The following is a 24459-nucleotide window of genomic DNA, read 5'->3' on the forward strand; positions in this document are numbered from 1 at the left end:
GATTTGGTCGAACTCTTCTGGTCACTCTTTTGATCATTCAGATGCTTTCATATTGCTTTGGCAGTTCACACGATTGCGCACCCTCTTGGTAACTTTTGGTCATGCACATGCTTGCACACTTTCCTGGTCACTCTTCTGGACATTGACTGACTTGGTATCACTCTTGCTTTACTGACTTTGTTCCTCGTTCTTGGTTCACTGACTTGGTCATCCCTATGCTTGAACAATCTTTTCGTCACTTCTATGCTTGCACACTCTTTTCGTCACTCCTGTGCTTAGGCGATTTTTAGGTCATTGATTTGTTTCACTCTCTATAAGTCACACTTTTGGTTACTCGTATGATCGCACATTGTTGTGATCACTCGCACGCCTGCACACATTCTTAGTCACTTTCTTGATCACTATTTTGGTCACTAATTCACTAGGCTGGTGGATGGGGAGTGGATTAACGGTTTTACCTTCTGTGACCCATAAAAATTTCGCTGCCCTTAAATTACCAACCCCTTCTTCCCGTGAAGCGGTTGGCAAATTAATAAAACATAACAAACACAAAAAAAAAAAAGGTGTCGGTGTATTTATGTTTTAATAAGCACCCACCCCGTTATGTATATATATATATATATATATATTTGTTTCACCACAAAAAAGAAAGGACGTTTGTATCACGGGGGAAAAAAAAACACGAAACGCTGATTATTCTACTACTAAAGCGGAAAAGAAAAGGACAGAGAATGGCATTGGATTCGTTGATGATGGAAGTTTCAGCAAAAGAGGGAGAGAGAGAGAAAGAGCGAGAAGGGTGTGGGGGGGGGGGAGGTAGACAGTTTTGGGTGGACGGACGGACGGGGACGTCGTTGCTGTCTAGACGCTCGAAGTCTGACGTCGGCCCATGCGCTCTACGCTGATTGGTTTTTATTTAGCATCCCGTCTAGACGAACAGAAAGGCTACATACAACAACACATACAACAGCTATACGAGCAAGCAGCCATGGCGTCTGGCTGCATCGCCGCCGCAGCAGCTCGCCTCAAAACGACGACGACGACGACGACTATTCTTCATTCCCCCTCTTGTTACTGCACGGTGAGAGTGTGGTTGGTGGTGGTGGTTGGTCGGTTGGTTGCTGCGATGATGATGATGATGATATTAGTACTACAACAGGGACGTTGACCATCCACACACACACACTCGCTCACACACACACAGAGGGGTCTTCCCAATTTTGTGTTTTGTTTTTTTAGATTTATTATTATCTCTTTCCCCCCCCCCTCGTTGCGGTTTTTGTTTATTCCACGACAGCAATCAAAATAAAAGTATAGAAGAGACAGAGAGGATTGGGATCAAGCTCTCTTTTCCTCTCTCCGTTTTATTATTATCATTGGGAAAAACAAAACAAAAAGAGAGTCGCATCAAAACAACAAACTTGGACCCAGTGAGTGTGGATGGACGGACTATGATGAAGATACCGGCACGTTGGATTGGACTTGTTATCGTGGATCCAAAGGATGTTGTTTACTGCTGCTGCCGCCGTGTGTGAGGGGCAAAAATAAAAGATTTGTTTCAAAATAATAATAACTTTCCGTGAAAAACTTACCGCTTCGATTGAGACGAATGTGAATTGGCTCGAAAAACGCGGGACATTTTCAAGAACTGAAAGGAGTGGAAATTATTTTCTTGGATATTTTTTTGGGAAATTATTTTGTATATTTTTTTTTTTCCTCGAGAAAATATATGGTGTTCAAATTGGAATGAGAACTTATGGAGAGAAGGACAGTTTCAATGCCTTCGCAGCGTCACGAAAGATTTTAATGGATATTGCCAGTAAACCGGAAGAAGCAGGTAGGCAACTCTTTCGTTCGTTTTTCTATTTATATTATGTAATTATACCGTGACATAGTATGGCGCCGGGGGCTGCATCCTTAAGAAGTGCCCCACCCCCCTCCCGATTTTTCGGACTTGAAATTTAGAGAAAAAGTCTTCATATCAAAGATATTATTTTCATCATATTAAAAAATGTCATTTTTTATTCACATCATAGAAACCAAAATTACTCAAGAAGACCCTTATCTGAGTGGTTCTCAATCTTTTTAACCCATGGCCCCCTTTGGACCATATTTTCCACTCGTGCCCCCCTCCTTCCCTCATGACCAGGGCCCTCTACTCTCATTCAAGAGCGAGACCCTTTCTCGTTATTGAGTTGAATTTAGTCAAAACTAAATTTATAATGAAAAAAACATTTTATAAATAAGATGGGACTGACTTGGATATTTTTTTGTGGGAGTTATATGCATGGACGTCTGAATTGATCCGGGAACCATCATGGGTTCCCGGGCAAATAATATTCTGGGGCCTCCTACTTTGCTGGAAGTATGTATATTCCCAGCTTACATACTTACAAACTCCCACACAAAAATAGCAAATCTCATTATGATGTAGGCCCTCTATGGACTTGAAGTCCCGGGCCTGTGCCTGCATGGCTTGAGATGGCCCTAGTTCCATGGACAGCTTTGCTGGATTCTGAAATTGATCCCATTTTTTTCTCAACAGATTCCCCTTGGAAACTTCATTTCTTTACAGCTATCCGTGGCCTCCTTCACCACTTGCCGTGTCTCCCCTTTCATCTAATTTTCACCCTTAGACGCCCTCCCCCACAGAATATCTCAGGACCGCAAGGGGTCATATGGTCCCTGGTTGAGAACCACTGTGATGCATCATTAATCAGCTATATCAACCAATTCATTATCATCATCAGGGTTACTATCGTCATAAATTTTGCAAAGAACTGAGGAATTTGTTAATATCTATAATACTATCCGTGTATAAGAACCCCCCCCCCCCCCGAGTTTTAACGCCCAATTTCTGGCAAAAAAGATTTCCTTATACACGTTAAAAAACGGTAATTTAGGAATCAAAATTTTCTGCAAAGACCTCAACTCGAGCACCCACAGGTCTAAAACACTTCCGACTTGATTAAATCAAGTTAATTACGGACATGCCCCCCCCCCCGCAAGGGTGGGGCTGACAGGGCTCCTTACCATTTTTTTGTCTTTCCTCACTATAAATTCTAGATAGATGAAATAAATTATAGATAAATTCTATAAATTCTACTAGGTTATAAATGGCTGTGAAAATTGGCCCCTAGGGGCCCGCTGGAGATTCTAGCCTTGGGGGCCCCGTTGCAGTATGTGGAGGGACATGGTTACGGAATATTATGAGTGATTTAGTGGGAGGATGTTTTGAATATTACGTACAGAGCTAGATGACCTACAATAGTTTTGTACTTACAATTTTGTGTCTTCTTCCGTTTAGGTGTGTTTTGGTCCATGAGTTATTTTTCTAGATGTTTACGTTTGTTTAACAGACTCGTTTTGACAATATGGGCTTCCGGGTAGGTAATGGGGAGGGGGTCTCCTAAGTCACCCGATATAATTGATTTTCTAGCAATACAAATTTATCATGGGTCGTGCCCGGCAAAGCCGTCCAAACGTATGGGTCTGCCCGGGCCGTGAGTGGCTTTCTGTGATAATGAGATCTAGAACTATGATTCATGGCTCCCAAATCCTGCAGCAGGTCTCCTTCAGCGGGTCCTTCGGTGGGCTCCTAGGTCAGATTTTTCACAAGTCCTCTGTGATATATTAAAAATAAGATAAGAATATATTTCCCCGGACTTGAGCCTTGTCAGCCCCTAACCCAGTAGGGCCATGCTATGATTACCAAAAGTATGCGTGTTGATTGGTAAACTGGGGGGAGCTATTTTGGCTGGAGACTCATGATGTTGGAAAGACGGCCGTCCTGTTCGGATGTGTCAACGCGTTAACACGAACTTAGTGTCACACATAATTGTCTTGCTATCTTTAATCTCTCTTTCCTATTACCAGATATATGCAGCAACTGGAGGGGGGGGGGGTGTCTGATGTGATGCCCAGTTGCTGGACCGGGAATGCTGAATTAACCCTCCAACCGCGCCAGGGTGTTCCATATTGAGTACTCGTTCCAACTAACCACGTATTAAATAGTTGTGGGTCTGAACATTTCAACCACGTTTTTAGGGTGCTCTCATTTGGTTGATGTCATGCCCCCCCCCCCCCAAGATCAATCGGGATCGGACTATTCTCATTCCTTTTTTTTCTTCAGTTTTTCAAGCTATAAATTCACTGTAAAGGGGAACTTTAAAGTCTGGCCAGGGTCTGGTGCAGGACGGGGGTGGGGGGGAAGGGCATGGTTGATGTTATCCACTAAAGACGTCTCAGGGCTATCTTAGCACCATTGATCACGGGATGCTCTAAGGCCCCACCCCCTCCTTACGAAAATCATAGCGTAAATCTCGTTATCATGTTATCAGGATGCGCTCTGGCCGTGCATGGGTGGGCCTGTGCCTTAAGACGGCTCTTGATCTTGTTCTTCCCGTTTTCATGCCCCCAATTGACATACACATCTCCATTGATTAAGTTTATTGGTCCACGTTAACAACTCGTTCGGGTTCTCCTACTATAATATATATATATATATATATCGGTAGCCTTTGTTTTGTGTCTAATGTTTTGCCACGTGGGTACGTGCTTCCATTTCCGTCTCTCTTTCCCATGTTATTTCATCCATTTCGGTTTGTCTTCATCTCAACCTACGTTATTTACTCCCAAGGTCTTTTCTTTCTTTCGGCTCTCGAACCCGAGACGTGAGAAAGTTCCGCAAACTAAATCTCGACGTTGATGAAATTTATAAAGGCGATAAATCATTGCCATCTATTAGCAAATAAAATAATTTCAATGTATTCCTCAATTGTTATTCTTCTTTCACATTGATCTGGTTCATTTCGCGCAGAATTCGAATAACCCAAGGTTATCGTTATGAATCTGAATCGTCTGGGAGCTCGATCAGCAGCGACGTTCGGATTACCTCTCTAGACATTCGTCTATGGTTTCATTTATGAGAGACGGTAGATGGCGCAACCAAAGTGACTATTACAGCCGTATACCTTAATCATTTCGTGAATGACGGAGCTGAATGCATATGCATTCATACCATGCGGTTGAAGCAACGTTAACTTCATCTAGATGTTTGGCGCGTTCACGTGTGTGTGTGCATCTTTTTACACGAGTTGGGGTTGGTGAATATACAGATTTTATAAAGAGGTAAAATTAATTTACATACTCTTTCAATAAACATCAAAAAAGTTTTTTTCCATATTCCTTTATTCCGACCCTAGGGCGATGCTCGGTCTTTATCTATTCATTTATTCATGCGGTGGGTTGTCTGTTTCTGTAGGTTTATGAGCCTGAAAATGACTTGAATCTCAATCGTCAGAAACTCTAGTCCAGGGGTTCTTAACCTTTTGTGCTCCACGGATCCCTTATTCTAATAAGAAGTCCACGGACCTCATGTGCGAATTGAATGAAGGCCTAAAGGTGTTGAATGAACGGCAAAGGTGTTGATAGTCTCATCATCCCCTTCTTCACCATCTTCCAAGGTGTGTGAAGCGTTTCTGTGTAATGTACCGTCTGCACGACGAGCTAGTGTACTAGTAACGTCTTTTGATTTTTGTGGCCATGGCTCTTGGGAGAGAATTTCATCGGCATAAATCCTCCATGGAATATGTGGTGCGACAGATTTCTGTAGACACCAAGCCACGTTCATCCTCTCAAATAAGTCAGCCATTAACCCTTACAGCGGCAATCCCGAAATATCTCGTCATACTTGATCTGCTTTATTTTGGTCACAACGAAATATCTCGGGTTCTTAACACGATTTTATTTCCAATGTGACAATTATAATGCGGATCAGGAAAATTTCAAAAACCGTTTAAAACCGGTTAATGCACTGTATTTCATTTTCCTTAACCCCCTTTATGGTCACGGACGGAATATTTTGCCCAAACGCCAGTGAAATAAATTCACTCCAGTTCTCTGTGTTTTCTCTCTTCTCTCCCCACCATCGCGAAGCTTTATTGTAACTCTATGAAACGAAGTTGTTTTTCTTTCTGTACTCCTGTTAATGGCGCCCTGCCCACGTTATAAAAATTTCTACTATACATGTAAGGCGATGTATACATGTAAGAGCGAAAGGAAACACTAGGGGTGAGGGTGAAAAGAGAAATCTACTGTATTGGTAACTCTCTTATCTTTTATATATTATTTTTCTAAATGTATTTATGTAGTTTTTTATACTATCTATCTTCCTTTTCTTCTTTCTATTTTTTCTTCCTTTTTCTAACCTGCAGTTAGGTTAACACGAGGTTACCAGATTTATCGCCAATTCATCAATAATAGAAATTATCTAAATTTGCTGACAAAAGCTTGTACGCGAAAGGGGGAGGGGGGGGGGTAGGTTAAACCATCAGGGCAGGGACACGTCTGAAGAGCCACCAACTGAATGAATAAACGCCATAACTGCCGCTGGACTTGACCTCCGTTGCCGAGATCTCTTCTAGCCTGGCTTTGAGACAGAGTCCGGAACAGTTTATTCGTGAATTCAGAAAAAGAGGAAAAAAAAGATTACAAATAAAATTACAATATATTATTGGCCCGGCCATGTTTGAATGCGCACAAGCAAAGAACTATATCTTTGGAACTGGTCCTGGGATGCTCGGGCCAGCAACACTTTTCCGTGTTCTGTATTAATCGCGGTGGATGATTTCAGGTATGTAAGTCAGGTTATACCGAAATCAAATACACTACATTGTGGGTAAGCAGTATTTAGAAGGACTCTTGGGATGGCCGCCCTCTACTTCCAAACATGCATAAGTTGGCAAAGCTAAGGGAACTGGAAATGCGCCGCGTGCCACTCAAGTGAACTGAAAATAAGCTGCGGCTCCCTTAACGGACGTGTAACTGCGCCCCAAGTCACTTAAGTGCTCTGGAAATTCGTCGCGAGAAACGTAAGTTACGTGAGAATGTGCCGCGGATCACTCAAGTGATCTGGTAATGCGTCGCTTAGTTCAGGTTTGCACCCCTCCCCACGAAATGTTAGAAACAGGCCGATTTTTGTAGAATAGCATGGTTAAGTCAACTGTCAAGTCTGTTCTGTCACATTTAAGGCTGACTGTCACTTCGACCCTCTTCCCGAACACCTGTTGTTCCCCCTCCGACGGTCTTGCTTGACAGTATTGTATTTTGGTAAGAATCTTCAGCAAAAATTGTGTTGAGGAAACGCTAATTCGTCGCCCTTTGGGGGCACCCGAAACCCATTTTCATAGAAAGTAGAAATGATGTGGGAAAAAATAGAGATATCGATTTCAGAATTCTTTGGGTGGCAATTTCGGCGACAGAAGATAGATAAATAACACTCTCCAAAAGTTCGAGCAGTGATTTCATCTATGCCTACTGGCCTTATCATTCTCAAGACAAGATATCTCGCCTCCTTAAAGGCATGTCATTTTAGCATTGACAAGCCCAGATATTGTGTAAAGTTGATTTCTCAATGGAGCACGTTGTCCCATACCAGGTGTGGATAAATCCCAGGCGCCAGGTCGCCATGGTGACTAAAAAATTAGTTTTGGCGCCAAAAATGTTCTTTGTGTAGTTACTAAATTGCAGGCTGAGAGCAGCACAAAATGTTAGGAATTTATGGCAGCATGTCTGCCAACATGAAAGAGGACCGCTATGCCTTGAAAAGTTCAAAAGAAGCATTATTTTGGACCTTATTCTTCAGGTAAAAACTCTTTTTTGGAGCCTAAAATTTTATTCCGGTGCCTAGATTTATTTTTTTTTGTTTGCGATTTGACCAACCCCGTCCTATACCCCCTTACTTTGCACCAGCGGAAAATCGGGAGAAAGCCTGCTTAATTAAAAAAAAGAAAGGTAGGGTTATTTATAGAGGGTTTAGGGATTTCTGCTATACCACTTAAAGGGTTAAAAAACATCATTTATCATGGATATACCATTAGAAACTAATTTGAAAGCACAGTATTTCGTCAATGTGTGAATTGCGGCCTCAAAGGCCTCAAAAAACAGTGTGACGCACGTCGCAGAACAAGCAATCAGCGCTGCAGCTGCCAAACAGTCTCTGGAAGAATTTTAAGAAAATAACTCTTCTGTGTGGAAAACACTATTATGGGAATTTTCACCTCTCAGAACATTTTCAGCCAGCTGAGGGCTCGTTGCAGAACAATGCAAAACGTTCTGCTTTGTGGGGGAATTGCTGTACAATTTTAAACTAAACACGTTGTTTGCCAGTCGGATCCAATCGTAATAACGGAGCTTCCTTCAACCAATGAATTGCCCAATAGAAAGTCGAAAGAAGTCAAAAGCCTGGAATGTGAACCATCGCAGTGGTGTCATCACGAAAGAGACAAATTAGAGAGGAGGAGGAGGACAGAGAGCCCATGTTATTGAGACGAACCTGTTACCGAAGAAGTTGTACCTGCAAAAGAGTAGATTTGAGAGAGTGAGAGGAGATATTTTTGGATCATTCTTTTTGCAGTCATTTCAGGATCTTGGCCCCTCCTGAAAGAAAGCCAAGAGTCTCTCTCTCTCTCTCTCTCTCTCCCTTTCTGGATCTAATTTATACACATTTTACTATGCATAACATGTGTTTGAGAAAGAAAAGAAAACGACAAGTTCAGATGCCATCTTGTACGTGTGAGCATTTTTACCCCCCCCCCCCCCACCTACTCTCGAGAGTTTCAGTCGGATTATCGATCATAAACAGAGAATAGAGGATTCTCCGAGAAACTTTGGCCTGAAAAATTCCAATCAATCTATTTAAAACATACATGCTCAACCCATGGCTCGTGGGCCAAATGTGGTCCTCGGAGTCATCTCGGATGTGGCCCACGACATGAAATCTAATTTTTGTAAAAATGGACTGAGCGGCGCATTTATAGATCACTTAAATGACTAGCGGCATATTTGCAGATCACTCAAGTGACCCGTGACGATACATTTACAGATCACGTAAGTGGCCCGTGGCACATTTGCAGATTCCTTGAGTGACCCGCGGTGCAGTTCCAGAGCGCTTGAACTTCCTGCAGTGAAGTTGCACATCACTCAAGTGACCCACGGTACATTTCATTTCCAGATTATTTAAGCGGTCCGCGCACATTATCAGATAACTTAGTGACTAGCGTCACATTTGAGTCACTTAAGTGACTCACGCATATTTTCAGATTATTCCAGTGACCCGTGGTACATTCCCACATCACTCAAGTGGTCTGCCGAACATTTATAGGTCACTGAAGTGTCCCGCGGCACATTTGCAAATAACTTAAGTGGCCCGCGACACGTTCTGAAACCAGCGAAGTTGCCTGCGCTCTCCAAAAGGTTGAGAATCTTTCATTTAAAATTACTGCATGTGGATGAAATCTGAAATATCGAAAAAATAGATTGACCTTATTTGGAAGTGCCCCCCCCCCCCTCATAAAGGTAGAGTTACTACACAGCCAGAGTTACTATATAGTGCGTATACAGCCAATGGTTTTTTTAATAGATCAAGGTGCAAACATTCCTAAGGGCCGCCTTTCAGGCCCCCAAGGGCGTCCCTTTTTTTTCTGTTTGAAATAACTGTAAGAAAACGGTCCCTCCAGCGAGGGAATACTAATAGAAGCTCTCGACCAGAAATACTTGGCCACATTGAGAGGTAGCTAGGGCCGCAAATAGGGGGGGAGCAGGCGGATCTCCGAGGGGGCGCAAATTTCATTCTGAAACCTCTCCTTCTACATCACAAGGGGACGTCAAAATGCGAGCTTGCCCCGGGTGACCAAGCATGTAGTTGCGGCCCTGAAGGTAGGCCCCTCAAAGGAGTTTTATTAAAAATCAAGTTATAGGTAATTTCAAGGATCTATTTCAAAGGCTGTTAAAATTCCGTCGGTGGGAATAAATTCAAAAATCGGTCGTGGGTCGTTGTGTGTTTCCGAATTTGTGTCTGGCAGTTGCGTAACCATGTCTAGGGTATTTATCATTATTATTATACTACTGTGGCTCGTGTAGGTACGCATGAAGATTTCGTGAAGTTTCGAAACGCTTTTCCCATTTCCTAGTGTGGTTGGTGGTGGGTTAATTTTTTTTTAATTATTTCATCCCATGCTGCTTCTGTGCTGCTGATTAGGTTTGTCTCGTCGTCTAGAACTTATGCAAATAAGCATTTCTCCTCCTTATTCGTCAACAACATCATCAGCAGTCAGTCATATCCTGCTGACAACATTCCCCAATAATAATCATCGTCATCTTTTTACCGTTATGTGGAGGGCTATTTTGATGGTTTTGCTGCCAACAGCTAAAGGTTTGCCTCAAGACGGTGGGATAGGAAAAGGTTTCTCTCATTTGCGTGAGAAGGATCTCATTCCTTTTTTTTTTACTCGATGCTTGTTTTGTTTTCTGTGGAGGAAAGACACGAAAATTGATTTTTGATTCAATGCGTCTTTTTGTTCCCTTTCTTTTTTTTTATTTTTTGGCTACCTTATAACCGGATTTTTGCAATCGACCGTTAAACAGAAGTGGATCTTGTAAAGTTTTGTTATGGATAAGGCCGAATTCAGCGCACCCTTCGTAGAGTTATTCTCTGTATGGAATACAGAATGATGTTTAACCCCCCCCCCCCCCGCAACAATCAGGGGCAAGATCTTTCGTCCAAACGCAAGTAGAAAAAAATTATTAGAGCTCTGTTCCTGTTTTTTTTTTTTTTTACCTCTTTTCTCATTAACGCAAAGCTTTATTGTAACCGTACGACGGAAGTTGTCTTTTTCCCTCTCTGTTCTTTCTATACTTCTGTTTCGTTATTTTTCATCTAACATATAATTTATATTTCTACTGTATATTTAAAAGAAAGGGAACAAATAGGGAAGGGTGAGAAAGAGGAGGTGAAGACGAAAGTGAAATCCATAAACAGTCGAATCTCGTTTTCATAAATACCGATATAGCGAAAATCTCGTTTTAACGAACACATTTCTAATCCCCAGATAAGTTAACATAGGAACAATGCAAAAAAAAAAAAAACGAAATTTCATTATAACGAAGGAAGTGATTTCTCCGGTCTCTTGGAGATCGTTATAACGGGATTAAACTGTATACATATACAGGGTGATTCTAAACGCAACGTGCAAACTTTTAGGGGAAGGTAGAAAACACAATAACAAAACAGAATCACATAGGAATGTTGGATCGGAAATCCCAACATGATCAGCTGGAGGATAAACGAAGATGCATAAATGACAAGCCAATAATGGGTGTAAAATCTCTTTATTTAGCGATACTTTACAAGAGGACAGTACGTGTACACGTTAAGTTTCACAACAAGTGCCCAAAGTTCTTACAATCCACAGTTATGCGCACTTCAAAACGGCGACGCAATGATTGTCGAACCCTTTCATGTCGAAATACACGGCATTTCGCGGACGTTTGCAGCTGCGACGGAGATTCTTGCGACGAGGTCGGTGTGAGAGTCGGGATCCGGAACCTCTTACCTGACTATAATTCTAAGTTTAGAATGTCACGATATCAAATAGACCCAGAATAACCTTAAAGTTAGGCATCTCAAAAATGTTTCTCCTCCACCTCTCACAGTTGCTGTACAGGTGTTTTTCTTCTCATGTCGAGCATAAATGGTAGTCGAAAAAGGTTTAAGACCCCTGTTCTAAATGTACAGGAAAATAAATGTAAATTGCTTCACATAAAAAGCATGCCTGATCAAAACCTTTCTACACTAAACCTACAATATTTGACTCTACTCTTACTTGGCGAATATACCGGCCTCGTTGTTGTTCGTTAATAAATTGCGAATATAGTAAGTACCAGTGTTTACGTGACGAATATACCGGCCTCATTATTATCCCTTCCTTACTATATTACGCAATGCGGTTAGAGGAAAATGAAACGACACATTAAACTTTTCTTTAATTATATCTACAAATTAAATGTGTCTTTCGAAACATTTCCCGGTGCTTTGTCTTTGTTTTCTTTCTTGGGTGGTAAGAAATGTTTCTTCTATGACACAATGGGATTTTTCTTTTCATTTCCATAAAAATAATGTTCCGAGAGAGACACATTATGAATTATTTGTTTTCCATATACGAGCAGTGTTTTGGAAGTGACAAAGATTTGAATATTTATCATGTGTTAATCACTTGTGTCGATATTTTTAGTCATTAGCAGTTAACGAGCTGCTCCGTGTAATTAGTCGAAAACGCATGCGGGAAAAGATTCCGTGTTAAAGGAAATCCTGTCCCACCTCTGCCTACACCCAAGTTCACTGATAGACATACTTGTAATGTACATGTCTGAGTGTATAAAGAGAGAGAGAGACTTTCACATCCTGTTATTAATTGAAAAGCAGTGGCGTATTCTGTTGTTATGGGGGGGAAGGACCCGAGTTAGAGTCAAGTCGTCCAGCTCTTCCAAGATCCCCTCATGCGTTACGTGAAAATGGAATATTATAATTAATATGAAACAGCCATTTCTCAAGTGAAAGAATGATGGTTTGCCTTCTATAGTTTTTTTTTTTTAATTCTACCGAACTTTACTTTATGGACACCAATGCGTGCGTTGTCTTTTATGATTTTTCCCCCGAATAGGTACGGGGGGGGGGGGGGGTGTAGTGGCTAAAAAACATTTCACGGATCCTAACGCATTCAGCATCGGCCGAAACTTCAGACCGTAAGGAAATCCAGACATTACCGCAAAAAATTCGGATATCATGCCGAAATCCCAACAACCTGAATTCTTAATACTGATATCTTGACATTACAAAAATCCTGACAGCCCGAATTCCCACGAATACCGAAATCCAGATGCTATCGAATGGCCAAAATTCCAACGCCTTCATTCCAAGAATACTAAAATTCCTGTAATAATCCCAAATTCCCCATAATACCGAAAAAGATCAAAATCTCAATAGCCTGAATTCCCAAGAATACAGAAATCCCGATAATAGGCCTAGAAACACTGAAATTCAGATAATACTGAAACGATGTGAAATTCCGATACTGCCAAAATCCCAGAGGCCTGATTTGATAAGAATATCAAAATCCCAATAGCCCATATTACCAAGAATACCGAAATTCTGATGTACCGAAATCCCAAAACACCGATACTACGGAAATCATAACGGCCTGAATTCCAGAGAACAATGAAATTCTGATAATCCCGAAAGCCTAAAATCCTGATATTACCGAAAGCCCAAAGTCCCGATAGTCGATAACGAAATGCCAACAGCAATATTTACCAAGAATACTGAAATCCCAATAGCCCGGATTATATACAGGGTGTTCTGTTAATGGACCGACAAACTCAGAGGGTTGTTAGTAAATATCAAGAGGAACAAAAATTGAAATGGAACATGGTGTCGCAAACCACGTTGAGAGGGTGAAAATGGCGAAAAACGTCACGCTGGAACGACAAAAAGTACAAAAATAACAACAAAAAATTTATTCGATTAATTATTACAAGAGTTGCTGGAAGTGGCGGCCACTGACGTCATTGCACAGTCTACAACGATGTAAACACGATTCCCAGACGCACTCGAAGATTCCAAGCATGCTTTTGATGTCTGCCACAGCGACAACAATCCACGCTATGAGCAGATGGTAATCTGCTCGACCGTAAATCAGATGCGTATCAGCGTATTCCTCGTTCGTGTAGTCAGCCATCACGATACTCATTGAAACAGACAACTGCTACACGTGCTTACCACTGCAAGAGCGCTAATTTACTTCGTCCGCAGCGCGTGATCCTACCCCAGCGCATGCGTTTCGCAACGCTGCTTACGTCAGATATGGTGAGCGAACCCACGAACGCATTCAGCGATCAACTGACATCCATCTTTCGTCTCCTCGGGACTCAGAGCATGCATGCGTTTTTCGCGATTTTCACCCTCTCAACGTGGTTTGGCACCATGCTCCATTGCAATTTTTGTTCCTCTTGATGTCTACTAACAACCCTCTGAGTTTGTCGGTCCATTAACAGAACACCCTGTACATATATATATACACACACCACGAGAATACCGAAATTCCAATACTACCGAAATCTTAACAGCTTGATTCCGGAGAATACACATATCCTAATACTACCGAATTTCCAAAATCCTAACAGCCTTAATTCCAGAGAATAGTCAAATTCCGATAATATCGAAAGCCCATACTGAAATCCCTAAAGCAAGATTTTCGAATACCGAAGTCCCTATAACCTGATTTTCGAATACCGAAGTCCCTATAACCTGATTTTCGAATACCGAAGTCCCTATAACCTGATTTTCGAATAGGGAAGTCCCTATAACCTGATTTTCGAACACCGAAGTCCCAACAACTTGATTTCCCAAGAATACCGAAATCCCAACAACCTGATTTCCCAAGAATACCGAAATCCCAACAACCTGATTTCCCAAGAATACCGAAATCCCGATACTACCGAATTACCAAAATCCCACCAGTCTGAAAACTTTGGAGAATACTGAAATCCTAATAATAGTCTACTGAAAGCCCAAATTCCAATGTTACGATTAAAATTCCGATCAAAAATGAACTCACTGAGCAGAAAAATCTCGCTTTTTGAAAAAAAAAGGGGGGGGGGGGGCACGAGAATAAAATTTGGTTCCATTTGGTTTCATGTGGGGGGGGGGGGGAGATGCCATGTGTAAAAAAAAGAAGAAAAACACTGCCCTGTTGAACAGTTTTATGTTTTTGATTTTTTTAGAACTGTAAATATACAAGAGAATCACTGTAAGGGACCCGACCAATGTCTTTCCTAAGAGGAGCATGGTAAAAAAAATTCTATATATTAATTTGATGTGGAGGCCATGCGTCCCTGTGTGTCCGTTAATAAGGCCGGGATTACGCTATAAAAGTGTGATAAAATACCTTTTATAAAACTTGAAAAAAACAACCAATAAGCCTGTTGGTTATTTTCGCTCGAATGCAACCGATACGCTTATTGGCTGGTTTTTTTTTTTTTTTTCAAGTTTTGTGAAAGATCTTTTATCAAGCTTTTATAGTGTAATCCCGGCTTTAGACACTTAATTTTTGATTAAATCGATATATTTTCAGTCGGTTTTGTTAAGCATTTCAATTCAAATGAACAATAAATTGCAGTAAATGAATTTCAACTCAATAATTACGACCCACAATATCTTGCGGCCCGGTGTGGTCGCATCCTTCGCACCTGTTCAAATTAGGCCCTGAGGAGTATTGAACATTTTTCCCACATAATGTGCTTTTCCTATCCTCTTATATATAGACCGGGATTAGTTTACAAAATTTTTGTAAAATTTCTTTTATGAAACAAAAAATGCAACCATTAAGCGTATCGAAATCAATGGGCTTATAGGTTGTTTCTTCCAAGTTTTGTAAAAGATCTTTTATCAAACTTTTATAGTGTAATCCCGGCCTAATATCCAAATAATAATTTAGACCGAATATTCATCACAGAGAGAATGACGTTATCTTCTCTCGTTCAGCAAGGGTCCATCCCTCCATTACATATATAATTCTTCTTTTTTTCACTCTAATTCTCGATAGAAACATCCATCAATTTCATCCATCGGTTATCGTTGACCCAATAATCAATAACCTAACGATTCTCATGTTATACATGATGATTTCCATGCCCCGGTTGCTTTTATGCGTTCGGTGATAATAGAATATCGTTTGAGGAATTTCTATGCTAAGAATACCGATTAGGAGGAAAACATTATTCAGTAATGATGGCGGATGTTTTCAATACGGGAGCTAATTAAGGAGAATAACGATTCGATGATTACCAATTCACAGTAAAACATCTACGCATAGATTGAAGTATGATTGTGGTGGCCATAGTTTATGGTGGTGGTTGTTTCCTTGGGGGGGGGGGGAGTCTACAAAAGGTACTTCAAGGGAGCTACAGCATGTGTAGCAGAATGAAATATATATAGAACAGCGTTTCTCAACCTTTCTGAATCCAAAGACCAGTAACATATCTAAGATGTTAGGTAGCATTATCATATATAATACCAGTAACATATCTTAGAAATCATGAGAATTTCGAATTAATGAAAGAAAATATCTTAGAATTGATAAAAATTCGGAATTAATGAGAAAAAAATCCCAGGATTCCAAATGAGCTATATATATGTGTGTATATGTATTTTTTTCACTTCTATTCGCCTACGCTAAAGTGTTTCCCCAAAACCACGGGGCCCGATGCCACCGCACCTGTCGCACCCCCCCCCCCCAAGGGCGGATCTGGTTAGGCTTACAGTTGTCTAGTCCTGGGCCCCGTGAAAAATCCTGGCTTCGGGTTCAAGCCAATGATACGCTCCAGGACGTGTTCCGTCGCTGGTCAACTTTGAGAAAAGTTATCATTATATTCCTCTTTGACATTTTCCTTGCCTTGATGCAACAGGTCCACCGCAAAAATCCTATGAAATACCCTTTCTGAAGATGCCGGGTGGTATCTCCCGTGGATGGAATTTAGCTCCATGCATCCACACACACACACACACACACTGCTGCCATGGTAACGGCCAGTGATTCCAAAGAAATAGGAATGGATCTAGGTGTTTCGCGGCGCCACTGGCTCTCCAAAAGTTGATGTAGGGTCAGATTCATGTATTAAGACATGCACGCGTCTTTTTAAATGAAAAATCTTTTAAAAAGTCTTCTTCCTTGAGAAAGTTCTAAAGAAAAGCTTTAACTCAGTTGACTTCTTTTTTTCAAATATTCTTCTTTTTTTTTGTGGTTGTGCAATACCTGTTTACGAAAACCGCTCTCGTAACCGTATATTTCCCGCATATTTCCAAGATGTACCAAAGCAGCAGCATCTCGAGGAGGAAGTTCTTCGAGTTCTCTGATTTTCTGTGACATTTGTGACAAAATCGTGTCTTTTGTCAAAAGAATGTGCTTTTTTTTTGTTTTCTTTTCCTTTTTTTTGATGAATAACTCTTTTGCCGGAGGGCGCTGGTTCGTTGATTGATGAGCAACCTCATGCCCATGTCTCCCATTCCACACTCATTGCGCAAAATACATTTTACGCACATTTTTGCGTCACATTCCCACTATCTCCTTTTTTTCGCCAGCGAGAAAATTCCTTCGAGTCAGTTTTGAACTAAATTCTACGTTCGTATATGTGAACATGCAAATGGTTCCGACAATCGCGAGAGAAATATTTGAGAATTAACACCAATTGTTTCTTTGGATCAGTGACTAATTGAAGTCAATTAGTTCATTGTTGGAGGGTGGGGGGGACTTGTATTTCAAGAGTATTTTTTTTATAACCTAATCGTTATATTTGAATTTTGAATTTATGTACAGAGTGTCCCATAAATTCGCAAATTCATTGAGGAACGATCGTCAAAGCTAAATAATGGAGAAAAAAATTGACTATGTCGATGCTGGAAGCTTCGGACTCCGAAAAAATATCAGATTTATTTCATACTTTAACCACTTGTCTGATGGGTTTTAATTTTTTTCTGCCCAGAAAATGTCAGGTTTTCTTATTTCTTCATTCTATTTATATGTCTATGACTAGGATTAACAGACGATTACAGAAAATCGTATTTAATCGTTTAATTTAAAATTAATTTTGATTCACTTATTACCTTTTTTTTTTTAAATTAAACTTTTTTTGAAAAGCTCGTATTTGAATTTTTCGCATGGAATATAAATAATCTAGTTTCTAGATAGATTATGTGACTGAACTAGATTATGTATCTCTGTAATTAGATTACAAGATCATGTATCCAGTGATCCCCCATTCATCAACCAGTTAAGACATGAAGTACATACATTGTTGCTTCGAGCCCCAAAATCATCAAGAGCTTATTGTTCCAATTTTTGGTTTGGAAGAACATTCATAATCTATAAATAATATGACAATAGATATTTCTTAAAAAAACAATTAATACATACAAATTATCTTAAACTATGGTATTGTTGAAATACTGTTTGAAAGAATTATTTTTTAAAGATTGCGTGTGAAACATTGGTGTCCTGAGTATCATTTAAAATTCATTTTTTGTCCATAGCATTGTTTGAAATACATTTTTTCGACAGAATTATTTGAAACACATTATTGTTGATAGCACCGTCAGAAACCTATCATCAACATATGTTGGTCCAACATATTGTTAGAAACACATTATTGTCTAGATTATTGTGAGAAACACATTATTGTCCAGATTATTGTGAGAAACACAATATTGTCAGGAACACATTATTGTCCAGATTATTGTGAGAAACACAATATTGTCAGGAACACATTATTGTCCAGATTATTGTGAGAAACACAATATTGTCCAGATTATTGTGAGAAACACATTATTGACAGGAACATATTATTGTCCAGATTATTGTGAGAAACACATTATTGTCAGGAACACATTATTGTCCAGATTATTGTGAAAAACACATTATTGTCCAGATTATTGTGAAAAACACATTATTGTCCAGATTATTGTGAAAAACACATTATTGTCCAGATTATTGTGAAAAACACATTATTGTCAGAAACACATTATTGTCAGAAACACATTATTGTCAGAAACACATTATTGTCAGGAACACATTATTGTCCAGATTATTGTGAGAAACACAATATTGTCAGGAACACATTATTGTCCAGATTATTGTGAAAACACATTATTGTCCAGATTATTGTGAGAAACACATTATTGACAGGAACATATTATTGTCCAGATTATTGTGAGAAACACATTATTGTCAGGAACACATTATTGTCCAGATTATTGTGAAAAACACATTATTGTCCAGATTATTGTGAAAAACACATTATTGTCCAGATTATTGTGAAAAACACATTATTGTCCAGATTATTGTGAAAAACACATTATTGTCCAGATTATTGTGAAAAACACATTATTGTCAGAAACACATTATTGTCAGAAACACATTATTGTCAGAAACACATTATTGTCCAAAAACACATTATTTCGTCCAGAATGTTATCTGAAACATATTGTTACTTCGAGTTTAGGGGTTACCATTGGCTGTATCGTCCACAGAACAAACCATCCTAAGCGTTAATCCTTCCGCATATAGGCCTAATCATCGACATTTCCCTGCCTCTATGTAATTACGGCCTGTCAGCCTAGCCTTCATCATTTCAATACATTCTTGGTTCGGAATATCCACTGTAAATGAATGAAAAATATCATTTGAGCACTCTATTTTTAAATAATAAGAAATTCCCCAACCTTCAACTATGTTATCCGCAGCACTGTGTGGAAACAGTTTTCATTTGTTGCAAAACATTTCACTGTTTCTCGACAAATGAAATTGAATTTCGGGGGGGGGGACATATTTGTTAGTTCCAAATAAATATGGTTGTTTCATATTTATATGGAAAGTATTTTATGTAAGAAACTGGCTCAGATGAAATACCTTATTGACAAGAGACAGAGAGAAACACATTGTTGCCAAGAGACGGAGTGAAACATTTTGTTGCCAAGAGACAGAGTGAAATACATTGTTGCCAAGAAACAGAGTGAAATACATTGTTGCCAAGAGACAAAGTGAAATACATTGTTGCCAAGAGACAGAGTGAAATACATTGTTGCCAAGAGACAGAGTAAAACAATTCGTTGCCAAGAGACAGAGTGAAACACATCTGTGTCAAGACAGAGTGAAACACATCTGTGTCAAGACAGAGTGAAACACATCTGTGTCAAGACAGTGAAAAACATTGTTGTCAAAAGACAGTGAAACATTATTTTCGAAAAAACATTTTCAGTAACAAAATCTGGAGAAAACTTTCTATCTTCTATCTTCAGCAATATCACAATTGTGTGTGTATTGCTGAAATGTACCGAAATATTAAATTCGCACAAACAGTGTGTGTTAGTATCGAGACGTTTTTGAAAATATTACGTGTGTTCTCTTGACGTCCAAGACATTTTCTCTTACGTAACGTTCCTTCAGAAAACGTCTCATGAACGTATGTTTATGTTACACTACGAGTAATGCTTCTGTTGTGTTTCTGTCTTCTCATAGACATTTTTTTTTTGTTATTTTTCGCACGCAAAATCCTATTCGTGGATGCATAATTCGTGTTCTCTCCCAGTCCCCTTTTCCATTTCAACGGTGTCTTTCAAAGGTGTCCTGATGTTATTCAAATCAGCTCTTGCTCTTTTATTATTATTCAGGCTCGTAGAAGTAGGAAAGTCTCACAAATTTAGAAACTCGCACCTGCGATTTCTCTCGTTTTGCCATCACGCGAAAGAACTTGTATGGGATGAAAGATAGGTGTTAACACAAACAACGTCAAGAAAGAGGGAAAGTGAAGTACATACATACACTTCCCAGACTTTATTATTATTATTTATTATTATTACCATGCCAGATGTCTTCTTTTTGAAGGTTGCTCAAGATGGAGGGAAAAGAGTCCAAAGGAGAACGATTGCGAAACGAGAATCTCTTCTAAAAATCAAAAATAGTTCTAAATATAAATGAATATTCATATAATGCTCATGTAATCTTTAAAATTCCAGAGAATTACTATTTTAGCAATATAGTGTGGTGATCAATTTTTTTTTTCTGCTTGTGGTATACAACTCGCATAGTCCAAAGAGTGTTTTCTTAGCGGCAAAAACTCTACGAGCCTGAATTTTAGAGGATGTTTTTTCATCGGCATATAAAATATGTGATTCAATTTCTAATAGTACTTAGAGTTAAGAGTGTCTGGATTTGCGATTCATCCAAGTTAGTAGCAAACATGTCTTAAATTTGCAAGCAAATGCACTATTAACGAGCTGGAAACGTACCAGATATTTCACACACACACGGATCTGATAGGGACTGCCGTTCGTGTCGGACCAGGGAAATGCAAAAGGTACAATGGCATTTGACTGCATGTTAAAAAAACTTACACACGTACGAGAAATTCAGTGTTCCTCAATTGGTCACAACGCGTCACAAAGGAAAGTAATGCGTCGCTTTTTTAGGTGAAATACAGTAGTGTTGACAAAATTTATAAGACGAAGGTAGAATAGCGATTTTTTCCCCTTTTGCCTATCGTTCTTTTTACTTCCTTGAGTGGTTTTTTACGGGTACTTTCTTCTATCTGTATCTTATTTTAAATTTCAATACAGTAGAACATCGATTATCCTAATACCGATCAACCGAAAGCGTTCCAGTCGGAAAATTCAAACTTTCGCGCTATGTAGAAGTTCCGCTAGCGGCCGCTTAGTGCTTGTTTATCTGAAAAATCAGTTATCCGAACACCCCCGGTCACCAAATGTTTCGGATAATCGATGCTCTACTGCATTTCATTCGTTAATTCATTAAATTGCTTTTTTCAGGACCAAATAAATTTTTTTCCCGTGCCTCGTTACTTTCTTCCCATGGTCTCCACATTCTGCTGCATGGTTCTTAAGCTGGGATCTTTTGCAAGGACCCCCAATCAGATTTTTCACGGACCCCTCCATAGTGATTTTACAGTGTGAAAGAAAAAACAGAAAAAGGTGATAATAATTTTCCCGAGCTCTGTCAGCCCCATCGTCATGGGGGTGGGGGGGGGGCGCATGGTTCTTCTCGACTAAAATATCAATTATTTGTGGTCATTCTACTGCCTTCATCTTGAACTTTGTCAAGAATTCCACCAGTGGTGATGTAATTAGAGAATTCTGAATCCCTTTTTACGCGTATCAATGTTGGGTTTGTTAGTTTGTTAGCATCCCACCTTACCGTATAAGGGGAATCAAAAATACATCAACTGCGTATTTCATCTCTCTTTACATTAACTTTACTTTTTTTATCTTTACTTTACATTTTTATCTTTATAACTTATTACTGCTTAACAAAACCCCCCAGTTGGCATTCAGATACTCAAAGAATATATAATTATTAACGAATTAGATGCCTTTTAAACAACCGATACATGTCTTATTACACATCGTAAACACATGTAAAGAAATATGGTATAATTAAAGATACGATCATAATCCATTGAACCTGTATCCATAAAGTTATTCAAAAAAAAAAAAAAACTCGTACGTTTTAATGGTTTTGACTCTGCATCACCTTTCATTAGTCAGGCAAGTGCTGCATTAGCCTAATGTATAAAGAAGGGAGTCAACATGCTCCACTAATTTGATATTTGGCGCGTGTTTGAAAATTACATGCATAAATGTATACAAGGTATGAATTTTTCGAGAGTGAATAAATAGCTCGTGATTGGTTGTCGGCCTTTCCCCCCCCCCCTCCAATTTCATTTTTACGTCGACTTTTACATCCCGTGTAAGTTAGTTAACATTCCAGGCAATGGGTATGGTTATTCTGTCAGAATTCCTAATGGAGGGGCTAAAACTAAGAGTTGGTTGGTGAAGAGACATTATATGTGAAAATTTCGCGTGTTTATGCTCGAAAAATTATCATCCCTCGGTGATTTTTCTTTGTTCAAAGCGTTTTGACCTGAGCTGAGTCATACTGGTAAAAACCGTGTTTGTTGTTGAAAATGTCCGAAGAAGCGAATGGGCGTCGCCCTGAAATTTTGCGATGCCGTTCTCATATTCATGACTCGGTATTTATTATAGGCCTTATTTTCTTTCATCTGGTCATTTATGGTCGGGTCATCTTGAATGTTTTATGGGAAAACGAAAAGATTTATTACATGTTCAGAACATGAATCTCTGTTGTGGTCGTTTGTGACATACCTATAAGACTTGATACAATTTGTTACGAAACAGCAGAGGATTTTGTTTTATTTCCAATATGGTTTGGCGACTCTGAAAAGTACACCTGATTGAGACTATCGTGTTTTGTGCCTACACAATATTCATGAAAACTGCATCTGGTTAGGACAAGTATGGTTTTGCCGCTTCATCAAAAGTTCACAAGTGCGGGACTAAGATAGTTTTGCGCCCCTAAGCAGAATATGCCAAAATCTGCGACGTACGTCGCAGAACAATCAGGAAGAATTTTAAGAAAATTGTAGAAAACACTATTATGGGAACAGCAGAACATTTCCAGTCAGCCAAGGGCTTGTTGCAGAACAATGCAAAACATTCTGCTTTGGGGGTTTTGCGACACCCCGATATTCACGAAAAGTTCACCTGACCAAGACTAGTATAGTTTTGTGGCTCTGGTATTCGTAAAAAGTGCACTTGATCAGGACAAGTCTTGTTTTGCGGCCTCGATATGCATTAAAAGTGCCCCTGTTCAGGACTAGTATGGCTTTGAGGATCTGAAATTCATGAAAAATGTACCTGACCAACAATGGTAAAGTTTGCCTCTCTGATATTCACTAAAAAAACATATGTCCAGGACTTGTATGGTTTTGCGGTTTCGACATTCATGAAAAGTGCACCTGATCAGGACAAATATGGTATTACTGCTACACAACATTCGTGAGAATGTTGAAACTTTGGTTTTGCTGCTCTGATATTCGTGAAAAATGCATCTAATCAGGTCAGATCTGGTTTTGCAGGTTCGATATTCATGAAAAGTGCACCTGACCCAAGATTAGCATGATTTGGTGGTTCTGATACTCATGAAAAGTGCTCATAATCAGGACAACCCCGATTTTATGGATTCGATATTCATGAAAAAGGCACCTTATTTACGGCTTCACTTTTATTCGTTACTCATGCTTATGAAATGATAACCAGACACTAACGATGTTGATTTCTACTACTACTACTACCTGAATAAGACTGAAGAACGAAGGTGTCATGCTTCCAATATTTTTCTGGCAACGAGTTTCCCCTCGTCGTACGGTGTCGGCTACTGACACGAGATTCATGCAAATGAACCTCGAAAAGACGAAGACTAATATCGATGACGTAATACAAATAGAATAAACTGTGAAAAAAAAACTTCAACACACAAATCTCCCATCTTTCAAATATTTCATCAGTGAAAATGCAAACTCATCGCATTTTTCCCCCTTCGATAAAACACGCCATATTTAAAACAGCATGATGGTGATGATGACGATGACGCGTTTCTTTAATGGCTGGTTGTCTGCCGTTGACCTCAGACGAATTATCTTGTCAAGATAACTGACAAAAAAAAGTGTTAAGAGCTCTTCGCGGTGAGACTGTATTTTGATGATACTGTGTAGGAAAAAAATATGTCTATATGTCTCGAACTCCACACATACATATATTAAAAACCCCTTTATTTTATTGCGTAAACTAGTTTTTTCCACTTTTATCCCAGAAATCGAGCTGTGAGACTTCGAGGTAAGTGGATTGATCCTCTCGAGCTCTTAGGAGGATTTTACTCCCCTTTGGTCTCTTCACATCCTATTTTTAATGCGAGGTATATGCGATCCGTTGTTTAAATCCGTGGTTTCAACCTCAACTTCTAACTATTCGCCGTTGATGTTGAGTCCCCTGTTCTTCGTCTCTGAGTTCATAAATGATAGTATTACAAGAAAAACGAACCATTAAACGCTGGAATTGCGTTTCTGGTAGATATATCTAAATATAATGAGTGCTTACTGGATTGCGACCACCCACGTCATACTTAACCGATACGCATTGGGCGAGGGAAGTGAGCTGGATACCAGGAACCATTCACTAGATATGGATAGTAGTGCTGT

The 24459-nt window shown here is 39.5% G+C and overlaps 1 protein-coding gene across 2 annotated transcripts in view; it reads left to right on the plus strand.

The window, feature by feature from the left end:
* Positions 1-853: 853 nt before the first annotated feature.
* LOC149081703 (uncharacterized) overlaps positions 854-24459 on the plus strand; it is a 91822-nt gene continuing 68216 nt past the window's right edge. Inside the window, exon 1 of one of the 2 annotated variants that reach the window (XM_089237109.1) lies at positions 854-1837. In XM_089237109.1, coding sequence (XP_089093235.1) covers positions 1747-1837 — 91 coding nt within the window. In that variant the 5' untranslated portion in view covers positions 854-1746. The remainder of the gene's footprint in view (positions 1838-24459) is intronic. The other variant, XM_089237110.1, reaches the window with a different exon arrangement.

This window comes from Pholcus phalangioides, unplaced genomic scaffold (genome assembly GCF_987345545.1).
Source record: "Pholcus phalangioides strain wild (caught in Gottingen) unplaced genomic scaffold, Ppha-v1.0 ptg000009l_1, whole genome shotgun sequence".
In the NCBI taxonomy this organism is placed as follows: domain Eukaryota; kingdom Metazoa; phylum Arthropoda; class Arachnida; order Araneae; family Pholcidae; genus Pholcus; species Pholcus phalangioides.